The sequence below is a fragment of the Anabrus simplex genome, chromosome 1 (genome assembly GCF_040414725.1).
Source record: "Anabrus simplex isolate iqAnaSimp1 chromosome 1, ASM4041472v1, whole genome shotgun sequence".
Lineage (NCBI taxonomy): Eukaryota > Metazoa > Arthropoda > Insecta > Orthoptera > Tettigoniidae > Anabrus > Anabrus simplex.
In genome coordinates this window covers 980,253,626-980,272,756 of record NC_090265.1, presented here as the reverse complement: position 1 = coordinate 980,272,756, position 19,131 = coordinate 980,253,626, and the positions used below count along the sequence as shown (strand labels likewise).

The 19,131-nt window shown below is 38.2% G+C and overlaps 1 protein-coding gene across 1 annotated transcript in view; it reads left to right on the top strand.

The window, feature by feature from the left end:
- The window catches only part of LOC136857676 (transcription factor E2F8), a 97,514-nt gene that overhangs the window by 18,609 nt on the left and 59,774 nt on the right, over window positions 1-19,131 (top strand). The window contains exon 3 of the mRNA XM_067136523.2: window positions 16,869-17,013. Within this exon, the coding sequence (XP_066992624.2) occupies window positions 16,869-17,013 (145 nt within the window). The remainder of the gene's footprint in view (window positions 1-16,868; window positions 17,014-19,131) is intronic.

Here is a 19,131-nt window from a genome sequence, read left to right as displayed (position 1 = left end):
GCAATGGCAGTGCGTTAATGCCAAGATCCATAAGTATGCCATAGCCTTTCGTGAAATACAGTTTATTGAAAATTGCTTGATCGAGGATTTAGCGTTGATGGGACTGAAGTTTCTGGATGGTTGATCCGGGACATCCTTGCTTCGAGGAACAGATAATGCGGATTTTTACAATGTGATTTAATTACGATGCTCGCGGGACCACGTAGTTTGAACGCATAATCCGAGAAAGCGTCGTTTCCGGGAATGGATAATCAAGGTTCCACTTTACCTGGGTATCATCATGGACAAGAAGCTGAACTGCACCAAACACATTCAACATGTGGAGGAGAAAGTAAACAAACGGATGAAATTACTGAAGAAACTAGTTGGAGTTACTTGGAGGAGCACTCTAGACACACTCAACAGAACCTACAATACTTACATCAAACCTATTATAAAATATGGCAGTGAAGTAGTTACTACAGCACCTCAATCAAACACTGTCTTGAGAGAATAATGCGCTACGAATCATAACAGATGCAATAAAAACCACGCCTGTAACCACCTTACAGTTGTATACCCACAACTTACCAATAGAACAAGAGATGAAACAACAAACAGCCAACGCACATCTCAGCTTACAAAGACCACGCCAAAAGACCAGTTACTAGTCCTAATCTTGAAACCCAAAATATCCTTTCAGTATTGCCAAAGAATATATTAATAAGAGCAATCTGTAAATAAAACTTGAATCAGTCTGTATGCCAGTCAACTCCATTGAATACATGCAAGTGACTGCAGATCTTACTTTGCTGGAAGAGGCCTGCAAGAAAGAGTGTTCACCATATGATTTAAAACAATAATCTGTACAATAAAAGAAAGATATCCATCTAATCAATGGCTAAAAATATATGCAGATGGCTCACTGGACAAGGAAAACAGACCTGGGGCAGGAATATATTCATATCTCTTCTCACTACACTTCCCAGTAGGCCAAAACAAAACAAATTTTAATGCAGAGATAAAAGCAATTTCCCATGCACTACAACAGTTATTAGGCAGAAACAATGGTTACCAAAAAATTGTTATCCTTACAGATTCAAAAGCACCCATCCAAGCCGTCTCGTCAAATAATGTCTCAAAATAAAGAACTGAAAGAAATTCTATTTATGATAAAAAACCTCCAAACACTCCACAAACAGATCTCATTTCAGTGGATCCCTTCTCATGTTGGAATAACAGGTAATGAAGAGGCAGACAGATTAGCCAAAAAAAGGTACCACACTACAACAATCTGCCAGAAAGACTGATTTTATGTCAGCAAAAAGGATTCTGAAAAATACTATTAAAAACAGGTATGAAGAAAAAATGGCAGAGGAAACAGCAGAAATCAAATTTGGAAGGATATTGATGCTAAATGGGATCAGTATAAAATAAAACCAAGAAGAGAACCTGTAGTCTTCTTCAGACTTAACACTGGCCACGACTGTCTTGCAGCTCATCTGAAACGAATCAACATCCTGAGATCCGAAAAATGCACACTTTGCCATGACCCTGGAAGCAAAATGGATAAGGAACACCTGCTGCATTGCAACGAACTTGATGCGTCAGCCAGAACTTCAGGAAATCTTACTCAAGTATACTGGAACGCAAGAAAGCTGATGGATTGGAATCCGGGCTAGCCATAAGATACAACAACATATTTTTCATAATTTAATCTTTGGTTCATGCTTTGTCCAGCCATTTATCCCTCTCCTTATTCCCTCTCTGGTCCACTTAAAACAGCATAATAATATTAGTAAAGGAACACACAATAACAGATTAGTGTAGAAAGAGGAAGAAATAGGAAACATAGAAGGGATCTCTCCTCATTAATCCCAGTTCTATATCTGTTTCTTTGCAACCACTGACAAGCTCGGTAAGGAGGGTGGACTTCAACTCTCCTTGAGGAGCCATCATAACAGAAGAAACTGATAAATATATTGCAGTTGCGCGACCACTACTATGGCCTTGACGAGAAGTCATGTGTATGCGGGGTAAGGGGTGCGGAGGGTAAGCATGGCTGTTGCGCGTATGGCAATCTCAAAATCTCAAGGCCTGACAAGAAACATCTGTTCCATCTGCAGTGATTCTTGTGAACTGCTGCTGTGAAGTTTCAAATTGGTAGTGCAGTTGCGCTTTAGTTACACATTTACTGTAAGTACTGCATAATGTACGGTTTAATAATAACCACGCATCTCTTTCAGAGAACTCTCGCTGTTTATCACAACTAATGTTTGTAGCTTAGTGTAGTATCTGTTACTCGTGCCATACCTACAAGCTGCCGCGACTTCTTGTGAGATGCAGATAGTACTTTTGATTAACCATGCTATTGAAATCCCCTCATCTTCCTGTGACTTTATTGATGTGATGGTTACCACCAGTTTCTGAAAGTTTCGTCACATGGTCAGATACCTGTCCCCCATATATTGAAGTATGATTTGTTTTGCCTGCTGTATTGCCTCTGAGTACCAAATGATAAAGCCGGTTCATTTTTTGGGCCATTAAATAGGTACATTAATATGCCTGACTTTAGATTGGACACTTCTAATTGCCATTGGGAGTAAATAATAATAGTCTTGAAGGACATTGACTAGAAAATATTAACATACTAATCCCCACTTAATTGATCATTTTGACAAGCATGCTCCTAAGCATAGTCTCCTGACTTTACTGTGGTTAACTGACTTGAGTTAAACTCCTGGCAACTCACCTAGTTGTTTTATAATGGTTCTAAAGATGTACCTATTCTCCTAATATGTTTGTATAGTATTGGGCTCTACATAAAAGAAATTAGCCTAATAATCCAAAATATGCAATATTCGTTCTATTAGCAGCTAACTAGTAATTTGAATACAACAAACTATGAGTATCCCAGCACTAACGCTATAAGGCAACAAGATATGCCATTCAGAAGTTTGGTAAATAATGTAGGTGTTGCTGTAAATGAGTCATTTGAATGAACATGTCACTCCATCGTCTGACTTGTCATCAATAGCTATTACCACTAAATATAAAAATCAGATCTATTAAAAATTAAGTATTTCCAATATTTCGTTACTCTGATGTAATAATTGATGCAGCTAGTGAGCAAATTAGGAAGTTACCTGTCCTTTTATCATTAGCATCATGCATGTTGTCATCACATTTGCCATTCCTTGATCCTTTGCTGGTCAGTTGCCTATAATTAGATGTGGAGATTTTTTGCAATGGCGATATTACGTGAAATGTATATAAAGGCTTGTATCTTTGTATTTTCATTTTTCATGACCTGTAAACCAGTTTTCAATGTGTTTTGAATGAGGTAAAATATAAAATTTACTCAAATATGCAAAATTTATACTAAAATTCAATATAAATCTGACATTATTTTTTCAAATAAAACTTTGTTTTTTCTTTCTGGGAACATTAACTGAAGAGTGTGTGCTCTTTTGGAATGTCATTCAGTAGAGCACTATTCTGGAATGTGGAAATAACCCCTATTCCAATTCCTTCAGAATTTTGCTATTTAACCAAACTAGCACATTTTATCACATTATCTTGAGTGTGTCAAGAAAGCGAGTGCTTTAAGATGGTGAGATGGAAAATATCTATAAAACAGCGAACCAAGAATTATTAACATGAACGCTTTTATAACAGTGATAGTGAAATTCTAATGGGCAAACTACATAATCAGAGCTATACTCAGAGTCAACTCAAGTCCTAAGCGGTCCCTTTGATGTTATACCGGTAGTGAACTGAAGAACTGAGGAAAGTATCCTTCCACGTGTGAGCACTTCCCCTCTTTCCCTTTCTCTGTCTCGACCTTAACCTGGCAGGTTGTGTAAGCGGCTTTTATACAGTATAACAGTATACGAGTAACAGGACTTGAGTTGACCCCGAGTATAGCACTGGCAAAAAGAGGATGTGCGGATATTTTAGATAATCATAAAGTAACTGAATCATGAACATAAGGTTATTTTGTATTTCTTTCCTTCCGTTTTTGTATTAATATAAATGTCTTCATTTTTTCTATGACATTATGCTTTTAGCCTATGTTGTTGCTTTGGCCATCAGTCCATAGACTGGTTTGATGCAGCCCTCCCTGCTGTCCTATCATGTGCTAACCTTATCAGTTCTACGTAGCTACATCCTACATTTACTGTAATCTGTTTGTTATATTCATACCTTTTTTTTCCTAATGCTATTTGTTCAGGGCGTCGACCTGTAGAGATCTTTTGCCCCTACTTGCACCATGTGATATGAACCTGCATGTAATTGGAATGGAGGAACTGTGAGAGTGTTAAATGTGAGGAAAGGAACATTAAAGACGACACAAACACCCAGCCCCGAGGCCAGGGATATTCATCATTTACAATTTGAAATCCCTGACCCAGCCGGGAATCGAACCCGGAGCCGCCTGGTGATAGCGGACACTTTTTTCCCTACACCATGGGGCCGGACTATTCATACCTTGGTCTGCTCCTGCTGTTCTTACTGTTCCCTCAAAAAGAAACTGAACAAGGTCTGGGTGTCTTAAGATGTGTCCTATCATTCTATCTCTTCTTCTCATCAAATTTAGCCAAATTGATCCCCTTTTATTAATTTGATTCAATATCTCTTCATTTGTGAATCTATCTAACCATCTCATCTTCAGCATTCTTCTGTAACACCACTTTTCAAAATCTTCTGTTTTTCTTTCTGAGGTTGTTATCGTCCATGTTTCACATCCATACAATGACACGCTCCAGAAGAAAGTCTTCAAAAAAATCTTTCTAAACTTTATATCTGTTTGAAATGAGGAAATTTATTTTTTAAGAAAAGTCTTGCTTGCTTGTGCTGGTCTGCATTTATGTCGTTACTTCTGCCATAGTCATTTTACTACACAAGTAACAATATAAATTTACTTCCTTTAGGACTTCATTTCCTAATCTAATATTTCTTGAACTACCGAACGTTGTTCGACTGCACTCCATTACTTTTGTTTTGGATATAATCATCTATTTATTTATTTATTTATTTCCATCTTGTACTCTTCCAAGACTGTGTCCATACCATTGGGCAATTTCTCCAGATCTTCTGCAGATTCAGATATAATGATATCAACGGCAAATCTCTAGAGTTTTGATTTCCTCTCCTTGGATTGTAATTTCCTTTACTGTCTCGTCTATACACTCGACTCTTGATTTACCATAATTGGATCAGCTGTGTTGCGGCTTAACCGCAATATCAACAACACTAAAATTGCACGAGTGTTAAGAGTTACAGTAATATAAAATTACAAAGGGTTGGGATAATATTGCCGAGTCGTAATAGTAGCAGGGGTGGCGTGACCTTGAAGTTATTTGTAGCTGGTGTGTCACCAGCCGCGACCATTTGCTCTACTCCACACTGCCCCACTGTCATTGTCTTCTTTTTGTTCATTGCAGTTCAGTTCGCAAACAATGGCAACCAAATGGCAGCATGTTGTTTTGACGATTCAACAGAAGTTGGATATTGTACAAAATATAGAACGAGGTTCTACTGTTAAACCGGTGTGTGTCCAATATAATGTTGGTGATTCTACTCTGCGGGGTATTTTACGCAACAAAGACAAATTTCTATCATTTGCTTGTTCGTCCGATGCAATCAGTGGTATGGCAAACCGGAAAACTATGAAGAAATGTACGTTTGAGGAGCTTGACCAATACATGTTGAAGTGGTTTTCAAAAGCAGTGGGCTCAAGGGACTCCAATAGTATAATTTATTATAATTTTAACTGTACCTTTTGTACGCCTGTTCTTTTTTTTTATATATATATATATATATATATATATATTTTTTTTTTTTTTTTTTTTTTTTTTTTTTTTTTTTTGCGGGTTAACCGCGATTTTACTTATCTGGGAAGCCTTAACCTGACATTATCTCGGTTAATCAGGAGTTGAGTATATAAACTTCAAAAAGGAGAGGGACAAACAACAACATTGCCTCACTCCTTTCTGGATTGCTGCTTCATTTTTCATAGCCCTTGATTCTTATCATGCAGACTGATTTTTGTACAGATTGTAGATAATTCTTCTTTGTATCTGATCCCAGTCACTTTCATTATTTGAAACATCCGGGTCCAATCAACATTATCAGATGCCTTGCCTACATCTATGTTGCCATGTACATGGGCTTATCCTTCTTGATTCTATCCTTTAGAATCAGGCGTAAAGTCATGATTGCCTCATGTGTTCCAACGTTTCTTCTGAAGTCAAACTGATCATCTCCCAACTCAGCTTCAACTTGTCCTTCCATTCTTCTGTAAATAATACATGTTACAATTTTGCACGCGTGAGACTCAAAACTAATGGCGCAGGAGTTTTCACACTTGTCAGCACCTGCTTTCTTTTGAATAGGTATAACAACATTGTGTCTGAAATTGGATGGCATTTTTCCAGTATCATTCATTTTTCTCACTAAGCAGAACAACCTTGCCATGCTTTACTCTAAGGCTGTCAGTAATTCTAAGGATGTCATCAATTCCAGATGCGTTGTTCCTATTTAGGTCTCAAAAGTTTTATTGAATTCTGACCTCAAAATTGGGACTCCCCCATCATCATCATCATCATCATCATCATCATCAACCTATTCTTGTTCCAGAACCTTATAAACTTATTTTGCTTAATGTAGTTGCTGGATATGTTCCTGGCATTTTTCTGCCTTGTCTTCCTTCGCTGTAAGTGGTCTTCCAACTGACCTCTTAATAATCGTACACCTAGTTTTCCTTTCTCCAAAGGTTTCCTTGGTTTTCTGTATGCAGCATCCACCTTTCCTATAACCTTCAACATCCTTGCACTTCTCTTTCAGGCAATCTTCCTTGGTTGTCTTGTGCTTTCTATCTATTTCATTCTTTAATCGCCTATTCTTTTCTATCCTTCTCAATTGTTTTGCATTCCTATATTTTTGTTGTTCGTCAGTTTTTTAGGTCTGAAATCTGCCGAGTTATCCACTGATTCTTACTTGATCTTACCTTTCTTCCTAACCTTCAGCAGCCCTACTCACGTCATTCTTCACGACTGTCCACTCTTCATGTATTGTTTCCTTCAGCCTTTTCATTTAATCCTTCTGCAACGTGATCCTTGAAACAATCCCTCACATTCTTTTCTTCCAACTTATCTAGATTCCATCTTCTTTGCAATCCTCCCTTTCCCTTCTTCAACTTCAGATGACATTTCATGACCAAGTTGTGGTCAGTCCATGTCTGCTTCTGGGATGGTCTTGCAATCCAACACCTAGTGTCTGAATCTCTGCCTAATCATAATGAAGTTTGATGCCTTCCTGTGTCTCCAGGTCTCGTCCACGTATACAGTTGTCGTTTGTGGTGTTTCAAAGAAGTTTTAGCAAGGACTAAATTATTATTGGTTGTGAATTCAACCAGCTGACTTCCTCTTTCATTCCTTTGCTCCAGTCTGAATTCTGCTACTGCATTATCTTCTTTTCCTTGGCTTACCACTGTGTTCCAGTCTCCCATTACAATTAGATTTTCGTCTCCTTTTACATATTGTATTAAATGTTCTCTCTCTTCATATATTCTTTTTGATTTCTTCGTCATCTGTTGAACTATAGGCTTATAGACCTGCACTGTTGGGGTGGACATTGCCTTGATGGTATATCTGTGCAAAAAATAAGCCTTTCACTATGCTGGTCATAGTAGTTCACCTGCTGCCCTATTTTCTTATTCAAACCAACTCTTGCATATCCCATTTGATTTTTTGTTGATAATTCTGCAGTCGCCTGACCAAAAATCTTGCTTTTCCTCCCAATGTACTTCACTTAAACCAACTACATCTTTAGTCTATCCATTTTCCTTTTAAGATTTTCTAACCTACCACGGTGATTCAAACTTCTAACATTCCATGTTCTGATTCATCTATATCTATTTGAAATATTTTTTTATTATACTGTGCCTTGTATTTTTATTTTTCTATTAGCTCTGTGCAAATGTGATTTTAATTTCACATAATATTATCAAAACACATTGGTTATTTACTAGATAGAAATAACTGCAATTCTCTCTTTTCTTCAAAATATTTCAGTATTTCAAAATAGATGTTTGGGCCTTTCTCTGCTGGCATTGGTAGGGCCCTGAATACATTTGTGAAAATAATGTCCTATTTCAAAAATTAAAAAAAGAAATTGTAAATTTGAGATATGTAGCTCAGCTTAGTGATTAACAGCTTAGTGCTTTGTTGATATTACAATATTTTCTAGTGTGAAAACAATCACTTATACGTAGAACGTTATCATACAACTTACTCATGAATACTATCTGAAGTTGCAGTGCAGTGATGTACTTAGAATTGCTTCTTACACATTAAGGGCCCCATACATGCGCAGACTTAACTGGAGGTGAGTGCGCAAACCAGTCTTTTCAGACAAGTCTACGTGTATGACCATTAAGTCCGCCGACAAAAAGTATGCAGCCAACTCTCTGCTCTCTTACCTTCTAGCAGTGTTTGAATTCAGACGGAGATTTTGCGACGGAAGTGCTTTTTACAGCTGATGGCAGAAAGTTAAAACGTAACATACGAAGGTGAAACTGCAATCAATCGTATCCAGTTGCTGACGTACCGTTGAGGTTAGACCTCCTATTCAGTCAGTGCTTTGTTGATATCTTGTGATTTGTTTTGCTGTACCTAATTACTGATGGCTGAAGCAACGTGTTCTGCTGATATGAGGAATTACTTGCATGAGTTCGTTGTGCAGTTCATAGAGCTGTACAAGTCATTTCCAGGTCTATGGAAAATTGAGAACTACTCGAATAAGCAAATGAAGCAAGACACCTATGAACTTCTCGTTCAGAAATTAAGAGAGGTGGGTGTTAATGTGGATAAACACACACAGTTAAGTGTATAAACAATTGAACACTGTCTTACAAGAAGACAGCAAAGAAATTGAAAAAAAAATCTACGCTAAGTGGAAGTGGTGTCGACACTATTTATGTACTGTACTATATATAACCACATTTACTGTATGATCAAGAGCTCTCTTCTATAAGCACTGCAAATATGAGCGAAAATGAGGAAGAAAACAGAGATGTAAGTACACAGCTTAAATATACTTTCTTTTTATTTTCATAATTAGGCCTAGATGGCTGGTTTACGTAGGGTGATCAAGGAAGTAGTATAGAAATAGGTTCTCCTTGCATTCCTTGATTTATGCACTGGGATTATGTTAAGACTTTAGTGATGGTTTTTATGGACATCGAGAAGGCCTACAACAGTGTGCTTAGTGAGATAATCCTGGAATGCTGAGATGACACAGGTGTGCCAAACTTTCTGATTGATAAAGTAAAGATTCTCTATAAAAAATGTTTTAATCAGCTGTGTGCAAGTAGGAGATGGAAGATCAGATTGGTTTGAAACTATAAAGGAGTCCAGCAGTGAAGTACCTTGTTACCACTCCTGTTCATCATTGTTATGGATTGGATCATAAAATCTACTAAAGAACTTTTCAAAGTGCTTAACACTCTAATATTTGCAAATGATGTTTTGATCTGGGGAGAAAATGAAGCAGAAGTACAGGAGAAACTAAATCTTTGGAATGGCAAGTTTAAGGAATATGGACTAAACATAAGTAAAACAAAAACTGTTAAAATGACTTATCAACAGGAAAGCCACAGTTTCAAACATTTTTTTCCTGGAGGGAACTCTGTTTCTAACTTCAAATACCTTGGAAGTATCATTTCAAAAGATACCACAATAAACCAAGAAATACTTAACAGGATTTTGAAAGCTTCTGAATCTTATTTTCAAGTGAAAAATCTTCAGATAGCAGAAAGCAAAATTGACCATGTTTCAAAACTACTTCATTTCAATTCTCACTTGAAACGTGTAACTTACATAACAAGGTTGATAGTAAAACCCAATTGACAGAAATGAAATTCATTAGAACAATGAATCAAAAGACCAGGACGGACAAGATTAGAAATGAAGAAACGGGAAGGAGGCTGGCACCAAAATATCTGTTACTGAGCTTTTAGGAACACGCAGGCTACAATGGTTTGGTCATGTTATGTGGATGGACAGAACAAGAACAGCAAGAAATTACTTTGACCGAGAAGTGAAAGGGAAGAGATCAGTAGGGAGGCCAAAAAATCGATGGATAGACACAGTGAAATCAACGGTCAGCAAGAGGAATGTTCAGTGGGAGGAGATAGAGAAACAGAAACTATATTTTTACAGGAAGAAGTGGCGAGCGCTTGTACACCACAGCCAGGAAACTGGATCTGGAAAATGATGATGATGGTGATAATGACATTCCTTGCTTCGTCTTTATGGTTTCTGGTTGTGACCTCTTTCTATTGGTGTAAATATTTTTTTAGTCTATCTTAAATCACAGGTCAGAAGAATATGTAATACAGCACTTCCTATTAAAGGAACTAATTAAAGTATTTTATTTTGGGTCCTTGTCAATACCCAACATCGTCGTAGTCGTCGGCAGTTACTTGTTTCCGACTTTACAGATTTCCTGGCTAATAGCTCACTTCAATTCACAGCAGTTTGTGTTTATACTTCCAGTGACTGTACAGGCCAATTCTTGTATAAAACATAGTCCACACATTGCGTAGCTGAGGGACAGAGGAGGTCTTGGCTGGGTTTGGTGAAGTTTCCGTTCCTGTCGCTTAATATCTTCATGTCTGCGGCATTCTTGTTCGAGATGTTGAACTGAGGCACAGAAACTTTGCCGCCAAAATAAACTGCCCTAGGCAAGTGTTTCCCAGGTTTGTGGGTTTATTTCTGCCATCTTTAAGGTTTGTTTCAGTTGAAAACACCCAACATAAACTATTTTAAATAGTTTCTGTAATAGATTTAGACAAATCAATACAGAATCAAATCAAGTGCCTATTATGGTTAAAGTTATTAACGTACATCACTTCCTTCGCAAAAAGTTATGCAAAACACATGAGGCAAGAATAATACTTCTCAGATTATACGGTGTTACCCCTATTTCTCTATGAAAGATACTGAATCTACTGGCCATGATTCTGAAAGCATTCTTCACTACACGCCTTGCACGACTGAGTCTAGTGTTAAAGTTTTCCCTCAGGTATTAATTCACATTTACCGAAGAGTGTTGTGAAATCAGGTTTGAGTGTAAAAGCCTCATCCCCCACAAAGACGTACGGAAGATAGTTTTCTTCGTCAACAGGTGGCAGTTTCAGTTGTCCCTCCAGCAATCTGTCATAAAAATGTTTTCATTTGCCCCTCCATCTGAGATCCTTTCATTGGTGCCAAAATTGAACATTATAAACTCAGGCTACATTCACCACAGCCATCAACACCATACTATGGAACCCTTCATAATTGAAAGTAAAAGGAACCACTGTTGGGCAGTGGTCTGATTTGCACGGTTCCAATCTAATGCTCCTAAACAGTTGCAGAATTGCCAATGAACCTCAAACTGTTTGCCAGTTTTCTTCCATTGTTCTTCTGAGTCAGGAAACTGAGACAAGAAGGGATGTGTGTTAATAATAATAATAATAATAATAATAATAATAATAATAATAATAATAATAATTAAAAAATAATAATAATAATAATCGTATGGCCTCAGCTACCGTGTGCAGACATTTCGATTTGACGCCATCTGGCTGTCTGCTCGTCAATTTCGACGTTCCGTTTTACTCTAGGTCCGCTAGATGGCAGACAGAGTAAACCGGATCTCTCTTGGGCGTCTATGGCTGAGATTTATTTGATTTTGTCGGGTAAATACCAAATGTATCACCAGAGATCTTTTACATGCCGACATCGTACGACATGGAGTGTCGAATGGACTTTTTTCCGCCCTTCAAAAATCCGACTCCCTCTGCCGGGTTTGAACCCGCTATCTTGGGATTCGGAGGCCGACACTACCACGGATCCACAGAGGCAGCTAATAATAATAATAATATACTGTAATTATTTTAATTCACCTTTTTTAGGATGATGGGCTCATTGAAGGGGAAGGTATGTCCCCCTTCAATGACGATCCACCCACACTCTCATCCAGTGGCTGTACAGGGAATTTAGTGCAGAAGAGGAAAGCTCTAAGTAAGCAGGATGAAATTCTGAACCTCATTGCGTAGATACGCCACATCGAGCAAAATATATAATCGGTTTGGGCTTCATGTGGTTGACGCTCTTAAGCAGACCCTACACGGTCAATAAAATTGTCAGTACTGAAAAATATTGGCAGCAATACTGATCGTGTGTGGACTGGAATGATGGAACGACGGCCAGTACTGAAGCAGATTCGGATTTCCTGATCTGTGGCCGTCAGTACTGTAGAGTGGTGGGGATACTGACAGTTATACTGACTGTGTGAGTGCGCTCATCATTATTTCTGTCAGTATTAACGGAGCAGCGATTGGCGACAAGTGCGTTTCTCACCAAGGCCAAGTAGACGTGCTCGTGAAACCGCCAAGTAGGCCTATTGTAAAGTTTATCGAGCTATGTGAAACGCTGCCAGAATAACCGTACTGATAGCATAATACTTCACATGTTTCCATAACTGCTGTACAGATGGAAACTGGTGACATTATAGGGGAAAACTTTAAATCTTTAAATCTTTCTACCAGTCGCAAGATACCTCAGTGTCACCGCTAATCTCTTTGCGACCAATAAACCGGTCCGCATATTTGCATTTTGCATTATTAGAAAAGACTCTACCATTCCTAGTAATTTCGCAAAAGTACCCTCACTCATTCGGAGATAGTTCTCATAATCTTCTGCTTCAGTATATTATATTTCCCTAAACAACTTCATATGAGAATGCTCTTCCCTTTTCCTAAGCCAATCTTTAACCCACCGTTGATGTTTAACACTGCGTTTCGTGCAGAGTGCTAATATGATAAGTACACATGCCCGTCATTTACGATCCATTTTGATAGAATACCGCAATTGCATGCTATAAATCTCATTCGGTATTGACGATTATTGACTTCTTATTTGTGAAGTGAGAATACCACAATGGGAAGCAGGTGCACTAGTACTGACCAAAATATTGACAGTAATAATGATCGTGTAATGTTGCTACAGTATTGATGCTCACTGTCAGTATTATTGACTCAGTATTACTGACCTTGTAGGGTCTGCTTTAGGAATATGGAGCCTGAAATGGCAGTTTATTGCCAGAAAGTTATAAATGAAGCTGGGGTGACTAAAAAGGGAATCAACACTAGTTCACTCCTCATTGGAGGAATTTTCAAGGTTTTTCATACCACCAGAATAAATTGTATTGATTTAATGTAATTGTAATAAAAAGAAATGTCTTTGGAAACCCACCCTGCAATATTCCTTCCATAGGCCATGAAAATAGCCTTACAAATGCGAGGAATTATTCTTCCTATTGTTTGTGCCGATACAATGGTGGAGAGTTTCAGATCCTCGTCATTTTGGCCAATAGCAAGAAACCTTAATGTTGCAGGGTGGAATCGATTCTCTCATTAGTGTTTTTTCTTTCCTGATGATTGGTTCTACCATCTGAAGGGGTTCAAAGTACAAAGTTCAATCAAATACGAAAGGATTTTTGTTTCTGAACATCAGCTGTTGGTAGGACTGGCCCCACGCCTCTGCTATGCTTAGGCAGCACCGTTAGAAATGGGGAGAGTGTAGTGTTAGATATTTCCTGCCGTTTCGTCAGTATGCTCACAATGTCAGAGCAACAGGTGCACCCCTCCACTGCGCAATGCATAATTATAAAATTTCTTTCTCCTGAAGGAGTTACAATGGTGAAAATTTGCCAGAGATTGACTGCACAGTTCATTGATCAAACATTGTCAAGGACCCGTGTGTTTGCCGGCATAAAAAGTTCAAGGAAGGACGAGAATGCGTGGCATCAAAAGGCTGCCCATACGCTGGGACAAATGCATTTCCAAAGCAGGAAACTATGTGGAAAAATAAATTGTAATTGCCTTGTGTTTTTCAGTGAATTGATTAAAATAAAAAATCCCGTTTATATTTCATTCTCCCTTGTGTTTCCTCTTCCATCTGTAAATAATTATTCCAATCACTGGGTTTGAATCGAAGCTCACATAGCAAATTCCCTTGCAAGTACATTCTTCCAGCAGCCAATTTTTGGTTTGTTAAGTCGTTTGCAGTGTGGCGCTTTTGTGCATAGCCCAACGGCAACACCAAGTAATATCACATCTTCCATAATGACTACCTAATTATGTAATAAAAATATACAATTTAAATCTATATAACAACCAGGCATCATAATCATAGAAAACAGCTGAGCGCATATTCAGCTACCTCCAGCGGCTTCGTAGCAAATCTCAAGCTTTGAGCGTGTATGGGCAGTTACGTACTTCCAGCTTACCTCTCGGAGGCAAGTGCGTGCTGAATATGCCCTGACGCTGCAGTTCACTGGTGTACTTAGAATTGTTTCTTACACATTACACATGCATACTGCCTGAACTGTGGTACGGCGGGTGGTATAAGCCGAGGGTCAGCACCCACCTGGGTCAAGGTGGAAGACCAATTTAATTACTGAATTGTTGTTGCTTTGCATGACATGGCCATGCCACCGCAGTTAAGCCTTTCTCACTTCCTCTACGATTGGGACCACATCAAGTCTTCATCGCACATCTTCATTTTTGACATGGTCCAAGAGGGTCAGCCCCAGTGACAATTGCAACATCCCCATCTCCATAGCATGGAGGATCTGTCCATGTTTCCTTGTCAAAAGGCAACATTCTATTCCATAAGAGAGTAACTAGTTTTGCCACTGACATGTAAATTTTGGCCTACTGGTATTTGGGTATCTTTCTTATCACAAAAGACACCAGTTACCTGCCTCCACTTGGATCATGCTGCGCTAACCCTCATCCGTGTGGCAGGGTAGCAGTATTATCTGATGGGACCAAAGATTGTAGATATTTAAAATGGTTGACTTTTTGTAAGGTCTGGCTATTGATGGTAATTGTGCCATTGGTTTGGAGACCACATTTTAGATATTCCGAGTTTTGTATGTTAAGTCAAAGCCTATTCTCATACAGCCTCTGTTTCCATTTTTCCACCTGGTGCTGAAGACAAGGAGTGTCCAGGGATGGGGACACTGAATGTCAGCTGTTGCTGTATACATACAAAGGTTGAAGAGTAAGGGTGAGAGGGTTGAACCTTTATGAAAACGGACAGTGATGTTAAAAGGCCGTGAGGGCCCAGCTGGACATTGAATATGCTTGTGGCATTATGTTTTAGAAGTTGGATCCATCCTACATATACCTCTGAAACTCCGTGGCTGTGAAGTGCTCGCCATATGAGATCGTTTGAGACATGTTGAAAAGTTATTTCCAGGTCTAAAAATGCTAAATGCATGGCCTCCTCTTCTCTGTACCTTTCTATCAAACTTGTGGCATAGATCACATCTGTGGTACTGCATCCTCCAACAAATCTGCACTGATTTGGTGTTATGGCAACAATATTTTGTAGTCGATTATCCAGTACTCGTTGAAATATCTTCAGACTGTGGCATAGAAATCAAATTGGCTGGTAATTGCTGCATAATCTGATATGTCCCTTCCCTTTCCAAATTAGCACAGTCATGCTGCTGGTCCCCACGTGGGAAACTTATTCTCAACTGTGATTTTATTGAATAGCGTACCAAGGAATTCCACACAGGCTGCTCAATCATCTTCCAGATAATGGCTGATATATTGTCAGAGCCATTTGTTTTTCTATTCTTGATTTTCTTCATTTATCGGACGTGGATAAACCATTTGTTAAATTAATAAAACACATTTTATGAACTGCGGGTATTTATTTGTGCAGTAAAGCCCTGATTATCCGTGGAATTGGGTGGCACTTCTAATGTTTTCATTGTTGCAATGCTTCCAAACTTATAATGTAAACACAGTACATTACTTAGGAAGCATTACAGTAATGAGAACTTTCAATAATTTTTTAGATATGTTTTAATGTGTTATAGCCTAATCATTTTGAGGGTCCATATATGCATGGATGTGTTTTTTTTTTTTTAATTATTATTGTACCGAGCTCAATAGCTGCAGTCGCTTAAGTGCGGCCAGTATCCAGTAATCGGGAGATAGTGGGTTCGAGCCCTACTGTCGGCAGCCCTGGAGATGGTTTTCCGTGGTTTCCCATTTTCACACCAGGCAAATGCCGGGGCTGTACCTTAATTAAGGCCACGGCCGCTTCCTTCCACTTCCTAGGCCTTTCCTATCCCATCGTCGCCAAAAGACCTATCTGTGTCGGTGTGACGTAAAGCAAATAGCAAAAAAAAAAATAAAAAAAATTATTATTGTGATAGCTGATGAAGAGAATGGTCCTTTCTTGAAGCATGTACGTTTAATGTAGACAACTTTGTCATCGTATGTATTAAGTATTGATAGGGTAGACCCATAAAGACACCTAGGACCAAAAAATGGTCAAATTTGTTGAAAGTGATAAATGAGTCGCCTAAAGCATAAACGCTCATTGTAACTGCTAATCTGTCACAGAATGTTGTCATATTTAGCAACTCTTGGCCCAATTACATTAAGTAGGTAGTTGAAATCCGTGGGATATTTCCTGATTTTGCAAAATATTCAGCAAGTTAAGTTATGCCCTTTACACTTTTGTATATATAAATCCATTTGCCACCACCACCAGAGTTTCTGATACATTTTTATCTTCTACAGATAACACCATCCCATAAGAATGATAGTAGCACTCATGACTTGTACGTCCTACATTTCAAACTAGATGAAATATACTGCATTTCTGACCCTAATATTCAGTATGAGCATTCACTCTACTGACATAGACTTGTGACGTTCACTCTTTGTTTGCATTACACTACAGTTTGACTCCAGTCAATCGCTCCTCTTTGGTGATAACATTAATGTGAGACTTCTTTTCCTCTAGGTTCCTGAAACTGTTTCCTCTAGGTATATTGCCTGGAGATCATATGGTAATCTGTATAGATCAAGCTGCTAAAGAACTAGGAACAGAAAGGAGAAGAATTTATGACATAATCAATGTTTTGGAAAGTTTGGAAATGGCTTCTAAGGTATGTGATTTTTCCCTTTCAAATGTAGTTTGTTAGTTTAAAAAAAATTATTGTAACAAGATTGCATTCAGATGATGGTGAGCACCACCATCGGCATCCCTGAAGACTGTTTTCTGTTGTTTTCCATTTTCACACCAGGATGTACCTTAACTAAGGCATTCGGGAGGTAGAGAATTCAAACCTACTGTCGTCAACCCTGAAGATGGTTTTCCGTGGTTTCCCATTTTCTCTACATGTAATAAATTTCATTGTTGGTCTGTATTGAATTTCTGTATAATCTTTAAATAATCAAATTTATTTAAAATTGTTTCACCTATTCAATACATACACTGAATTAAATTATTCAAAAAGAATAATTGGTTCTCTTTGCAATAAAACATACTATCATTATTTAGTACATATGACCAAATTCATTACTCTGTTATTTGAGTGTACATTTCTACAAAACAGTTTGGCAGGCTGTGTAGCTTCGTTTGCTGCTGAACTTGCGTTGTATGTTCAAGGTCGTGGTCTGTTAGCATTTAAGAGCGCTTCAGTACAAGAGATTGTCAGAAAATTGAATGTATGAATTGAGTAGGTGGAACTGTTTTAAATAAATTTGATTATTTTAAGATTATTCCCATTTTCACACCAGGCAAATGCTGGGGCTGTACCTTAATTAAGGCCACGGTCGCTTTCTTCCCACTCCTAGCCCTTTCCTATTCCATCGTCGCCATAAGACCTATCTGTGCTGTGCGACATAAACAGCTTGTAGAAAAAAAAAAAAAAATAGCCCTATCGTATCCCATCGTTACTATAAGACACATCAGAGTCGGTGCAGTGTAAAACTAATATTTAAAAAGAACTTTTAAGAATTTGTGACTTTCATTAAATCTTACGTGTATTTTATCCTCCTTTGTTGTAGTTAAACAGAATTTTGTCCTTGGTGTATAGCTTTGCCAATTTATATTGTAATTTACTCCTTTGTTTGATATACATTTGAAATACAGTATATGGCAATTTTGATTCAGAAAGAATAATTGGTTCTCTTCACAATAAAACATACTATCATTATTTTGTGCATATGACCAAATTCATTACTCTGTTATTTGAGTGTACATTTCTACAAAACGTTTGGCTGGCTGTGTAGTTTAGTTTGCTGAGGTACTTTTGTTGTATGTTCAAGGTCGTGGTCTGTTAACATTTAAGAGCGCTTCAATACAAGAGATTGTCAGAAAATTGAACAGGAACTGTAGAATATTTTGTTTTATTATCCTTTGTTATTTTGTAATATTCTTAACTCTGTGTTCTTTGTGGCAGAACTAAGAACCTTGTACCAAAGTTAACGGTTTGATTTTCTGTGAAATATATGTCTTGCCAGTAACTGATGGGAGAGGAAGATATACTCCTCTTATTGTACGTTCAGTACTTAATGTGACCAAGTTAAGTAGACCATTGAACAGTTAACTCCATGGTTATGTTAGCAAGTTGACGTATTTTCACGGCATTTGCCACCAGGAGTGGTGTTACCAACTACTCTTGCAGTGTCTAGCAGTCAGTCTCAGATCTCATTAGATTTGTGTAAAGCTTTTTTCGCTTCTGGAATTCCTGTTTGGAAGATCAGAAATCAAATGGTGAGAATTCTTTTTTCTTGGAAAAATATAATGGGCCATGCAAAACAACGTTGCAGAAAAAATAATTCTCATATACTATGAGAATGTAATCAGAAAAGCTCACGGCGATGATTGTGGAAATAAAATATGAATTTCAGTAGGTGAAATAAATAACAGGCATAGTGGGAAGGTGCATCGCAAATGAAGACTACATGGAAAGAACTAGCTAAGTCCACTTTTACCGAAAATGAGTTATGAGCATCACTGTATAGTATATTGGGCATGCTTTCGAAGGAATAAAGTGTTTTTTTGCTAGGGGCTTTACGTCATACCGACACAGATAGGTCTTATGGCGACGATGGGATAGGAAAGGTCTAGGAGTTGGAAGGAAGCGGCCGTGGCCTTAATTAAGGTACAGCCCCAGCATTGGCTGGTGTGAAAATGTGAAACCACGGAAAACCATCTTCAGGGCTGCCGATAGTGGGATTCGAACCTACTATCTCCCGGATGCAAACTCACAGCCGCG